Source organism: Heptranchias perlo, chromosome 5, assembly GCF_035084215.1.
Source record: "Heptranchias perlo isolate sHepPer1 chromosome 5, sHepPer1.hap1, whole genome shotgun sequence".
Lineage (NCBI taxonomy): Eukaryota > Metazoa > Chordata > Chondrichthyes > Hexanchiformes > Hexanchidae > Heptranchias > Heptranchias perlo.
In genome coordinates, this window is record NC_090329.1 from 117,157,623 (window position 1) to 117,170,630 (window position 13,008).

At 40.3% G+C, this 13,008-nt stretch overlaps 1 protein-coding gene across 1 annotated transcript in view; it reads right to left on the reverse strand.

Annotated features, from left to right (window-relative positions):
- The window catches only part of bub1 (BUB1 mitotic checkpoint serine/threonine kinase), a 70,097-nt gene that overhangs the window by 32,400 nt on the left and 24,689 nt on the right, over nt 1-13,008 (reverse strand). The window contains exons 8-10 of the mRNA XM_067985085.1: nt 9,555-9,748; nt 7,631-7,743; nt 5,578-5,918 (exon numbers count right to left, since the gene is read on the reverse strand). Coding sequence (XP_067841186.1) covers nt 5,578-5,918; nt 7,631-7,743; nt 9,555-9,748 — 648 coding nt within the window. The remainder of the gene's footprint in view (nt 1-5,577; nt 5,919-7,630; nt 7,744-9,554; nt 9,749-13,008) is intronic.

Sequence of the window (13,008 nt, forward strand, 5' to 3'; positions counted from 1 at the left end):
GTCACAGGAGTATGAACCATGCACCTGGTGGGTGGTGTCCTCTCGTGTGATGGTGGTATCTGTGTCGATGATCTGGCATGTCTTGCAGAGGTTACCGCGGCAGGGTTGTATGGTGTCGTGGACGCTGTTCTCCTGAAGGCTGGGTAATTTGCTGCGAACGATGGTTTGTTTGAGGTTGGGTGGCTGTTTAAAGGCGAGTAGTGGAGGTGTGGGGATGGCCATAGCGAGGTGTTCGTCATCATTGATGACATGTTGAAGGCTGCGGAGAACATGGCGTAGTTTCTCCGCTCCGGGGAAGTACTGGACGACGAAGGGTACTCTGTTGGTTGCGTCCCGTGTTAGTCTTCTGAGGAGGTCTACGCGATTTTTCGCTGTGGCCCGTCGGAACTGTCGATCGATGAGTCGAGCATCATATCCCGTTCTTGCCCCAGAGCATGGTACATTAGCGAGACCATGCAGACGCTGCGACAACGGATGAACGGACACCGCGCAACAATCGCCAAACAGGAGGGTTCTCTCCCTGTCGGGGAACACTTCAGCTGTCATGGACATTCAGCCACCGACCTTCGGGTAAACATACTCCAAGGCGGCCTTCGAGACACACGACAACGCAAAATCGTCGAGCAGAAATTAATAGCCAAGTTCCGCACCCATGAGGACGGCCTCAACCGGGATCTTGGGTTCATGTCACACTACACGTAACCCCACCAGCGAACAAATATTATCTGTTTTTAATATAACGGGTCATTGACTGTCTTCGTTCTGTCTCTCTCTTTTTTTTGGGGGGTTGTATATTCAGTGGCCTTTTAGAGGACACCTTTCTGTCTGCTCACTGTGATTGCCTTGGCAACGGGCAGTAATCACCAGGCTTTGTTATGTGATCTTAAAATGCGAAGGATTCGAAATTGTCACTTCCACACCGCCTGAGGAAGGGGAAAGCCCCCGAAAGCTTGTGGGATTAAAAATAAAATCGTTGGACTATAACTTGATGTTGTAAAATTGTTTACAATTGTTAACCCCAGTCCATCACCGGCATCTCCACATCAAGACTTGGGTAAGGCCGACTTCAATGGGATGAGACAGAGACTGTCATCAGTAAACTGGGCAAATCTGTTAATGGGTAAAACGACTGATGATCAGTGGGAAATGTTTAAAGAAATATTTAACGTGATACAGAATCGGTTTAGACACCTTAGGGGCAAGAACTCTACTTGCCAAAAAAAAACAGCCACGGACAACTAAAGAGGTAAGGGACAGTATAAGACATAAGGAAAGGGCATACAAAAAGGCAAAAAATGGCACAGATCCTGGCGAATGGGAAAGATACAAAAATCAACCAAGGGTCACAAAACAGATAGTAAGAGCTACAAAAAGAGTGTATGAAAAGAAACTTGCAAGGGATATCAAAACCAATACGAAGAACTTTTATAATTACATTAGGAAAAAGAGGGTGGTCAGGAGCAGTGTTGGCCCCTTTTAAAAACTGAAAGTGGGGATATTGTCATTGACAATGGGGAAATGGCAGACATGTTGAACAATTACTTTGAGTCAGTACTTACAGTAGAAAAGTATAGCATGCCGGAAATCCCAAGAAAACTAATATTGAAACGGGGACAGGGACTCGATAAAATTAACATAAGTAAAGCAACAGTAATGAAAATAATAGCACTAAAGAATGACAAATCCCCAGGACCAGATGGTTTCCATCCCAGGGTTTTAAAGGAAGTAGGTGAGCACATTGCAGATGCCCTAACTATAATCTTTCAAAGTTCTCTAGACTCAGGAACTGTCCCTCTAGATTGGAAAATTGCACGTCACTTCTTTTTAAGAAAGGGGAAGGAAACCAGGCAATTTTCGGCCAGTTAGCCTAACATCTGTTGTGGGGAACGTGCTGGAGTCTATAATTAAGGATAGGGTGACTGAACACCGAGAATTTTCAATTAATCAGAGAGAGCCAGCATGGATTTGTGAAAGGTAGGTTGTGCCTGACAAACCTGATTGAATTTTTTGAAGAGGTGACTAAAGTAGTGGACAGGGGAATGTTAATGGATGTTATTTATATGGACTTCCAGAAGGCATTTGATAAGGTCCCACATAAGAGACTGTTAGTTAAGATAGAAGCCCATGGAATCGAGGGAAAAGTACGGACTTGGTTAGGAAATTGGCTGAGCGAAAGGCGACAGAGAGTAGAGATAATGGGTAGGTACTCACATTGGCAGGATGTGACTAGTGGAGTCCCGCAGGAATCTGTCTTGGGGCCTCAATTATTCACAATATTTATTAAAGACTTAGATGAAGGCATAGAAAGTCTCATATCCAAGTTTGCCGATGACACAAAGATTGGTGGTGTTGTAAGCAGTGTAGATGAAAACATAAAATTACAAAGCGATATTGATAGATTGGGTGAATGGGCAAAATTGTGGCAAATGGAATTCAATGTAGGCAAATGTGAGGTCATCCACTTTGGATCAAAAAAGGATAGAACAGGGTACTTTCTAAATGGTAAAAAGTTCAAAACAGTGGATGTCCAAAGGGACCTAGGGGTTCAGGTACATAGATCATTGAAGTGTCATGAACAGGTGCAGAAAATAATCAAGAAGGCTAATGGAATGCTGGCCTTTATATCTAGGAGGGCTAGAGTACAAGGGGGCAGAAGTTATGCTGCAGCTATACAAAACCCTGGTTAGACCGCACCCGGAGTACTGTGAGCAGTTCTGGGCTCCGCACCTTTGGAAGGACATATTGGCCTTGGAGGGAGTGCAGCGTAGGTTTACTTGAATGATACCCGGACTTCAAGGGTTAAGTTACGAGGAGAGATTACACAAATTGGGGTTGTATTCTCTGGAGTTTCGAAGGTTAAGGGGTGATCTGATCGAAGTTTAAAAGATATTAAGGGGAACAGATAGGGTGGATAGAGAGAAACTATTTCTGCTGGTTGGAGATTCTAGGACTAGGGGGCACAGTCTAAAAATTAGAGCCAGACCTTTCAGGAGTGAGATTAGAAAACATTTCTACACACAAAGGATGGCAGAAGTTTGGAATTCTTCCGCAAACGGCAATTGATACTAGCTCAATTGCTAAATTTAAATCTGAGAGATAGCTTTTTGGCAACCAAAAGCATTAAGGGATATGGGCCAAAGGTAGGTCTATGGAGTTAGATCACAGATCAGCCATGATCTTATCAAATGGTGGAGCAGGCACGAGGGGCTGAATGGCCCACTCCTGTTCCTATATACTTTCATTTGTTTTGTCATAGCAAAACTCTGGAGAAATATTTTTTTTAAAAATCCAATAGATGTTCTATGGTATTTTACACAAACCATGGGCTGTTCCATCATCTCTGCTGCAGGGCTTTCCTTAATCAACACAGCCTATTCATAATTTGAAGTGGTTCAATTTGAATTATCTGTTAATTAAATTTAAACCATTTTAAAAAAAATTTCCTATTTACTGCTTTATTAAAATTGCTTAATTTGAACTATTGGATAATAATTTTTTTCAAGCAAAAATATTTAAATTAACAGTACATCACCAGTGCTGGTATCCAATTTAAAAGTCAATCAATTTAAAAAAAAGCAAAAACTATGTCTCCAACCTATATTGAAAAAAAAAGCACTTCAAATTTATGCAGCCAAGGAATGGTTCAGCTGTTTATATTTCATGAACTTATTCCTTTAGGTTAGGCAGCACATATCTTTTAAAAACGTTATAGTATTAATACTTTGTTAGCTATTCTAGTTAAAGCTATAAATGGATGGAAATGATACAGGAATTTTGACTTTACCCGTGCAGTGTACTTATTATCCACCCCTAGTTGCCACGAGGACATTAAGAGTCAACCACATAGTATGGGACTGGAGTCACATAGGCCAGACTGGGTGGGTGGGTGGTGCAGATCCCTCCCTGATCCAGTTGGGTTTTTGCAACAAAAAGACAGACTTGCATTTATATAGCGCCTTTCACGATATCAGGACATCCCAAGGCTTTTTACAAGCAATGAAGTACTTTTGAAGTGTAGTTACTTTTGTAATGTATGAATCTGGTAGCTTTCTTGGTAATTTTTCTGTCAGCCCACAATTACAAGATTTTTTGAATTAAATGTCACACCTACCATTGTGTTATTTGAGCTCATAACCAATGGGTTGCTAGTTCAGTATCATAACCACTAGGCTACCGCAATAGGAACAGGAGAATGCCATTTAGCCCCTCAAACTGGTTCCACCATTCAATGAGATCATGGCTGATCTGTGACCTAACTCCATGTACCCACCTTAACCAAAAGGTATTAAGGGATATGGGGCTAACAAGAATCTATCAATCTCAGATTTAAAATTAACAACTGAGCTAGCATCAACTGCCATTTGCAGAAGAGTTCCAAACTTCACCAGCCTTTATGTGCAGAATTGTGTCCTAACTTTACTCCTGAAAGTCCTGGCTCTAATTTTTAGGCTGTATCCCCTAGTCCTAGATTCCCCAACCAGCAGCAATAGTTTCTCTCTATCTACCCCATCAGTTCCCCTTAATATCTTGAAAACTTCAATCAAATTACCCCTTAATCTTCTAAATTCCAGTAAATCTATACTGCACTCCCTCCAAGGCCAATATATCCTTCCGAAGGTGCAGTGCCCAGAACTGAACACAGTACTCTAGATGTGGTCTAACCAGGGCTTTGTGCAGCTGTAGCGCAACTTCTACCCCCTTGTATTCTAGTACTCTCGATATAAAAGCCAGTATCCCATTAGCCTTTTTGATTATTTTCTGTACCTGTCCATGACATTTTAATGATCTATGTACATGGACCCCCAAGTCTCTTTGGACCTCCACTTTTCACCATTTAGAAAGTACTCTGATCTATCCTTTTTAGGTCCAAAGTGGATGACCTCACACTTGCCTACAATGAAATCCATTTGCCACAATTTTGCCCACTTAGTCTATTAATCTCTAATTTTTGCTTCCATCTACACTGCTTACAATGCTGCCTATCTTTGGGTCATCAGCAAACTTGGATATGTGGCTCTCTATCCTGTCTAAGTCATTAATAATGCATAGTTGAGACCCCAACACAGATCCCCATGGGACATCACTAGTCACATCCTGCCAATTTGAGTACATGCCCATTATTCATACTCTCTGTCTCCTGCCACTCAGCCAATTTCCTAACCAGGTCAATAATTTGCCCTCAATTCCATGAGCTTCAACTTTAGCTAACAGTCTCTTGAGGGACTTTATCGAATGCCTTTTGAAAGTCCATATAAACAACATCCATAGACATTCCCCTATCCACTACTTTAGTCATCTCTTCAAAAAATTCAATCAGGTTTGTCAGGCATGACCTAACTTTCACAAATCCATGCTGGCTCTAATATCCAAGATCAGATGCATCAATTAAAACACTGAAGCTATGTGCATTAAAACAATTGTGAGGGGTCAAAAATTTGACAAAAGCTAACCTGAAAAGATTTAGACTGAATAGATTTGAAGGGGTTTTTAAAAAAAGACTGGATAGTTGCAAGCTTGCTTTTGGGACATGCAATATGAACTTTGTAAGATTAAAAAGTAGCAACAATAAATACTTACTGTTGCCTATTGATGCTCTCATTTATACTCTTAGCTATAGATGTGGGTAGGGGCTCTGATTGTGCCCTTGTGTCACTGAAGCTTTTTTCTGGCTCTCCATGAGGTCTCTGCTTATTATCTACTATTGACAACAATGATGGTGCTCCATATTGAGATTGCTGTAGAGGACTGATGGCAAAACTTGAAGTCGTGGCTATTCCAGCACCAGCACCCAAAGATGAATTTTGTTCATTTTCTTCCCTTCTGTCTGTTTCAATTAGTAAAACAGTAGCTGAAGATGGCGCATCAGACTTGGTGGGTAGTGGTGCAGATATCAACTTCAAGGCACTTTGAGATGATGTCTAAATAAAAACAAGTTTTAAACATTTAGAAAGCAAATAAAATTGAGATTGCACAACTTCCAATGTGGTGGAATTTTTTTTTTAAATGTCAGCGTAAGTATGGGTGTACCAAGTAGAACAATAGTAAGCTTTTCTTTATAAAATATATGCACACAGATTAAAGATCGATTCTTCAGTAACTAATAGTACAAGGTCAGGCCTGGAGCATAGCAGACATTACCTCAATGATTATTCACCTACTATATTTTTTTCTCTTCTCTTGGATGGTTAGTCAAGAATACAGAGGGCAGTATGAATAGATTGTGTTATGGAAGTACTGGGAAGAGATAAAACATTGAAGGCTATAAGCACTTGTGTGGGAATGTCTGGAGTATAATAAAAAACCCAAGCATGAGCATTCACAAATGACAGCAGCTAATCTTACCACTAAATCGAGCTTATGCATCAACAGCATACGCTCAGAATGTAATGTACCCACAATTGTCCTACATGATTAACCCTATTTAAAAAAAAAGGTACACTGGCACTCCTTGGGGATTTCAAACTAGTCTTGCTCACGCTAGCCTCAGCAATAAGACGACATGCTTGCAGTTTTCCCAAGGAGTCCTACCATGCGAGTTACTATTGGTACCAGTCTCATGGGTACTGCATATCAGGGGTTATGTTATATTATTGATTTGATAAATAAAGACGTTGTGGTGTTTCCTCATCCTCAAACTTGTATTAGGAGGTAAAAGATGTATGATAATATCGGATAATACCTCCGCATAAGAGCGAAGGATATATGACAATATCCCTATATTGATCCAACAGTCGGCACCTCATTTCTTATTCTTGGTGTAACATTATTATGCATTAAACTGCAGGGAAGTGAAGCAGCAGCAGTTTGGCTCGTTTTTCCCAACATTCAGGAGGTGCTGACAGATGGCTTTACCCTCAAATAAAATATTTAATGAAGGCTGAAAGCTGCCTCAGGTACTATTTTACTCTATCGATTAAATAAATCTAAATATTAGAACTTGTGCAATTGCACATTACACAAACCATTTGACAGGCTTATTTGTAACAAAAATGGTAAGAAGTCAGGATGTGGTATTTAAAAGATATAGAAACTTAATGGAATGTCTTCCAATGCAAAAGCACATTGCACAGTTGAAGCAATGGTAACCACCCACTTGAACTTGAAATGTTATTTTAAACAGCATTCTTTAAAAATGTGAAGATGGTGCTGCAGTGCAAAGTTCAACACAAGCTCCAATCTGAGCAACACAAACCAAGTATTCTTCCAGAGCATAGGAAAAAGAAAAATAGATAGATAAGTCATCCAGGTCATACTTGGCTGCTTTTGAGCAGCTGGAAGAGATGCAATCACAGGGAGAAGTGCCAAAACAAAATAATTTATTACCTCCATAAAATGGCATTTAGATTTTGTGTACAAAGAAAAGGGTTTGAAGCATTGCATGCTGCCTCAGAACCTCCCACTTTTCTGTATTAAAACTTGTTGCTAAGACATAAGAAAATCTCAAAAATGTACAGGCCTATAATCCAAGGCCAATAATTATCTATGTATTTATCAATCTTTTAACATATGGATTTGTCTTGTGTCAAACAATTCCAAAGTATCATCACTAAATTTATTAAATATTATGTGCCACATATTCAAGCTATTTAAAATCTCATAGTTGCCATTTATACAGGCATACAGATCTCACCTGCAGTATTTCCTGCTCCTGGTCCAGAGTTAACTTCAACTGCACTTTCAATTGTTTGAGTTTCTGCTCCAGTGATTTGATCTCATCAGACTTGGCGGCAGTGAGCAAATCCTCTTCAAATTTAAAAAACAATACTTAAATAGGCAACAGATTTTACAAAAATGTTTGTTAATGCAGGTGATAAAAAGGCAGGGGTAGAGTTTCCGCTTTGAGTGCAATCTGCAAATTGCGCTTGAAATTGCACTGGTTAGGTCACAATTCAAGTTCCCGCTAAAATGCATTTGCATAATCACAAATGTGAAATCTTCCATTAACCAGTGCAATCTGTCAGCGTAATAGCTTTTTTTTTCTTTGCTTTAAAAAATATTCACTGATGTATTTAAGAGTGGTAACCTGGTGCAGTTTTATTAATACAGCTGAAAATGGGTTTATCACAAAAAATTAGCATTTTTAAATGAGTGTCTAGTCTTCCACCTGTGGGTAACCTGATTTTAAATAACTGAAAATTACTTTAAAAATATACTGAACCAAATACTAGTTTCATTGGTGTACGCTAGTCAGTTTCTTTGTAAATTAAAATTTTTTTTTTACTATTTTACTATGTAGAAACATTTAAAACGTGCCTGCGCGCCCAAGAAAACAAGCTCAACTTGAAGAACCTCCTCGAATGGCAGCAAACAGGCGCAATTGGTGGAAACTCATTATTTCGATCTGGGGCGTGGCCAGTTTTGTGGGCGGAGCCGGCTTCAGGCGCAATAATTTTTGAACCAGCATTAAAGAGCTCGATTTTCTGCAATCTCTTGCGCTGGCTCGGGCGGATTGCGCTGATAAATCCAGCGGAAACTCTAACCCGCAACACTGCATTAGAACTTAATAGAATATTATGGCCAACAGATTATTTCACCTTTTAGAAACTGAAACCACTTGCAAAGACAAAAAGGAGCTTTTTCATTATTGACCCTGAACTTAACCAGATATAAAAAGTTGATGATTCATTAAGAACCTGAAGTTTTATCCCCAGAAAAGCTAAAATCAAGACATTTTAGATTATAAAGCCAGTATTATCAGTTTGAAAATGGCCAGACATCTATTAAAACACATCATCCATGTAAAACGAGTTGCTATCTTAAGATTGCAGTAACTATTTGCAGCATTAGAGCTAGGCCATTTAGGAGGGAATCAGGAGGCAATCTTTCACACTAAGGGTAGTAGAAATCTGGAACTCACCCCTAAAATACTATGGACGCTAGGTCAATTGAAAATTTCAAGACTGCAATCGATAGATTTTTGTTAGGTAAGGGTATCAAAGACAGGTGAAGAGAGTTCTTATTAGAACAACTTCCATTTGGATTAAGCGCCCATACCTTTTTTGAAGAGGTCAGCATGTTTTTGGCTGAGAGAGATTTAAAGCTATTTATAAACCTATGGCAGCAATGTGTCAAAATATTGTCATAAGTATCAAAAGCGTATTCATTATTGCTGAGTTTTCTTTGTTGCAAGTGTTATTTTTCTGGCTATTCGATATCTACTGTAATACAAACTAACAAACTTGTATTTATATAGCACGTTTCACAACCTCAGAACGTCCCAAGGTACTTCACAGCCAATGTAGTTCTTTTGAAGTATAATAACTGTTGTAATGTAGGCAAATGCTAAACTATAGTGCCAAATGTTTCGCTTTCTATGGAAACCTACCATTTTTTAAATGGAAGGGTTAAAGGGCACAGTAGCTTTAAGTTTTCATTTTTTTAATAAAGTCTTAACTTTAGTAGTGCAGTTGGTGTGGCAACATGCTGTGTCAATGAACGACAGGCTACAGGTCAGCACCCATGCCACCAGGGTGGTGAGCAAAAACTAGCGAACTTCTCCACAGCACTGGATTGGTTACAAGTTATAGGGGGAGAAAAAAACCCAAAAAACCTACTCCATTCGTCCATATCTTTGTGTTGGCTTCGTGCAATGTATTCCTTAGCTCGAATTTCTTCAAAACACATCTCTTTATCTCCAGAAAAGAGAACATCTTTATGGTACATGATTACTTGCTGCAGTTCACCAGATGCAGCCTGCATGTTACCATGGCCATCGTTTTGATGTGGAGGCTGAGTTGCATTTGCAGTTCTAAATAGATATTTCAAAGAGAAATTAGAAAACCTTGAGATGTTTATAGAAATCACGCCATGTGCAGAATGAAAACTATCCGCAGTCATTCAAAAATCTAAACAGAAGACATCATGCAGATAAGCAAAGGTTAGTTAAGTAAAACTGTAATGTGCTGGCATTCCCACATAAGAGTCATTGCACTCATTAGAATTCATTATGTGAAGTACTCTGAAGTGTTTCAGTGCAACACAACTCTAAACAAATACAAGTATTATTTATTGTAATCTACTCACCGTTCTAGATCTGGAGACATGGGGGGAGTGAGGCCAGGACTAACAAACAGCTTTCAATATAGATAAGTGAGCAGTTATGCACATAGGTTCATAGAATCAATCACAGCCTTCAAAAGGGAACTGGATAAGTACTTGAAAGGAAAAAATTTGCAGGGCTACGGGGATAGGGCGGGGGAGTGGGACTAGCTGGATTGCTCTTGCATAAAGCCGGCATGGAATCGATGAGCCAAATGACTTCCTTCTGTGCTGTAATCTTTCTATGATTCTATGAATACAGATGTAGAGTATAGAATGAATAGGTGTAGGTTAAAAAGGAGGGAAAAAGGCATGGGAGTGATCATTTACTGTAGTCTAAAGATTCAAGCATAGTGCCAGGAAACTGCAGCCAAAACAAACAGGATCCTGGACTGTATTGCCCAGGCTATTCAGTACGAAATTAGGGTTATAATGACGCGTCTTTTTTTTTGCCCTGTTCCGTTGTTTTATTTCCTTTTTAAATGCTGCTTATCTGTAATATCTTCTAGTCCAGAGGAAGGGTCAACATTAAATGCTGTTTGCCCACGGATTCTGCCCGACGTGCTGAGTGTTTCCATCTTTTTCTGTTTTTATTTTCGGATTTCCAGCATCTGCAATATTTTGTTTTTAGTCCACAATGATGGCGTTATTTTGGTCCCCTCAACTCAAGAAAGACATTATGGTTCTATAGAAGCCACAGCAAGGATGATCCCCAGCCTAAGAGCACTGAGCTATGGAAATGGACTTCATGCCTTGGGTTTGGATTCGGCTGGAGAAGCAGAAACTTAGAAGGGATTGGATTAAAGATTTTAAAATTAAGTGCTTTGACAACATGCAAGTAGAGGAGTTGAGGATGCATGTGATACAGCTGGAGGAAATTCATTTCTCTGGGGCAGTGGAGCTTGGCATAGATGGGGGTGATTTCCTGGCACTATGCTTGAATCTTTAGACTACAGTAAATGTTCGGGATGATGGGGCTGGGTATAACTCAGGGCCACCCAGGTAAACTGAAAAATCAGAGTGAGGTTGGACCTTCAGAAGTTTCATTTTTCTCAGAGGACAATTGACTTGTGGAACAGGAATCCTGACATGGTAGTGAGGACTAGCTTTTTGCTGTCTTTTAAGGCAGCATTAGATATGTTTTTGAAAAATGATATGAACACAGCGTATGGAAGGAAAGACTAATTACTGTGGGAAATAACTATCATGTTTGGGATCTCTTGGGGCTTTCCTGATCACCTTTGAGGGGTCAGAGAGGAATGTGTGACAGAAGATTCTTCAAATGACTACAAATCTTTGTGTTTTGCCTCTCCTAGGAAGTTGGATTTGGGAGGAGGTATATGGGGATGAGATCAAACAAGTGCATATGGTCTTCTCTTTCTAAGTACATAAGTGAAAGTTCCATCCCCACATCCATCCATTTCTTTCAACTGCACATTATCACTTGCTTCTGCTACCTCTTCCCCACTGCAGCCCAAACCATTACCCACAATTTTATCAACTTGAGGTTCAGGTTCACCTGTGCATTCCTTGCTGGCCTCCCTACCTCTATTCTCCACAAGCAACTCATCCAGAATACTATGCATGCATCCTCATCTGCACAAAGTCTTGCACTCAAAATCACCCCCATCTATGCCAAGCTCCACTGCCCCAGAGAAATGAATTTCCTCCAGCTGTATCACATGCATCTTCAACTCCTCTAACACTATCAGCAAGCCACTATTTCCTAACCTCTGAATCTACCTTCCTCTTTTCAAAAAGCCTTCTAAAAACCTTTTTTTTTTTAAAGCTACCCCTAGCCTTTCTGCTTTCCATTTCTCCCTCCTGCTCACCATGCTAAGTGCCCCAAGACATTTCTATGGGGGTAATTTTAAACCAAGAACGGGTGAGAGTTGAAAATAGTTGGGGTTTTTTGGGGTCGCAACTGCAAAATTTTCAGACTTCGCATTCCCAGTGGGAAGCCTATACGTTTAAGCGCCCATGTTAAACCCGGAAGTGGAGCCGGGTTGCGGTTGCGACCCAAAAAACAACTATTTTCAACTCCCATCCGTTCTTGGGGGTTAAAATTACCCCCATATGTCAGAAGTGTTGCATTTATACAGTGCCATTAATGTTTTTAAAAAAAACAAGGCATGTCAGGGGAACCAGTGGACATAGTGTATTTAGACTTCCAGAAGGCATTCGACAAGGTGCCACATAAAAGATTATTACTTAAGATAAAAAATCACGGGATTGGGGGTAATATTCTGGCATGGGTGGAGGATTGGTTATCGAACAGGAAGCAGAGAGTTGGGATAAATGGTTCATTTTCGGACTGGCAACCAGTAACCAGTGGTGTTCCACAGGGGTCGGTGCTGGGTCCCCAACTCTTTACAATCTATATTAACGATTTGGAGGAGGGGACCGAGTGCAACATATCAAAATTTGCAGATGATACAAAGATGGGAGGGAAAGTAGAGAGTGAGGAGGACATAAAAAACCTGCAAGGGGATATAGACAGGCTGGGTGAGTGGGCGGAGATTTGGCAGATGCAATATAATATTGGAAAATGTGAGGTTATGCACTTTGGCAGGAAAAATCAGAGAGCAAGTTATTTTCTTAATGGCGAGAGACTGGAAAGTACTGCAGTACAAAGGGATCTGGGGGTCCTAGTGCAAGAAAATCAAAAAGTTGGTATGCAGGTGCAGCAGGTGATCAAGAAAGCCAACGGAATGTTGGCTTTTATTGCTCGGGGGATAGAATATAAAAACAGGGAGGTATTGCTGCAGTTATATAAGGTATTGGTGAGACCGCACCTGGAATACTGCATACAGTTTTGGTCTCCATACTTAAGAAAAGACATACTTGCTCTCGAGGCAGTACAAAGAAGGTTCACTCGGTTAATCCCGGGGATGAGGGGGCGGACATATGAGGAGAGGTTGAGTAGATTGGGACTCTACTCATTGGAGTTCAGAAGAATGAGAGGCGATC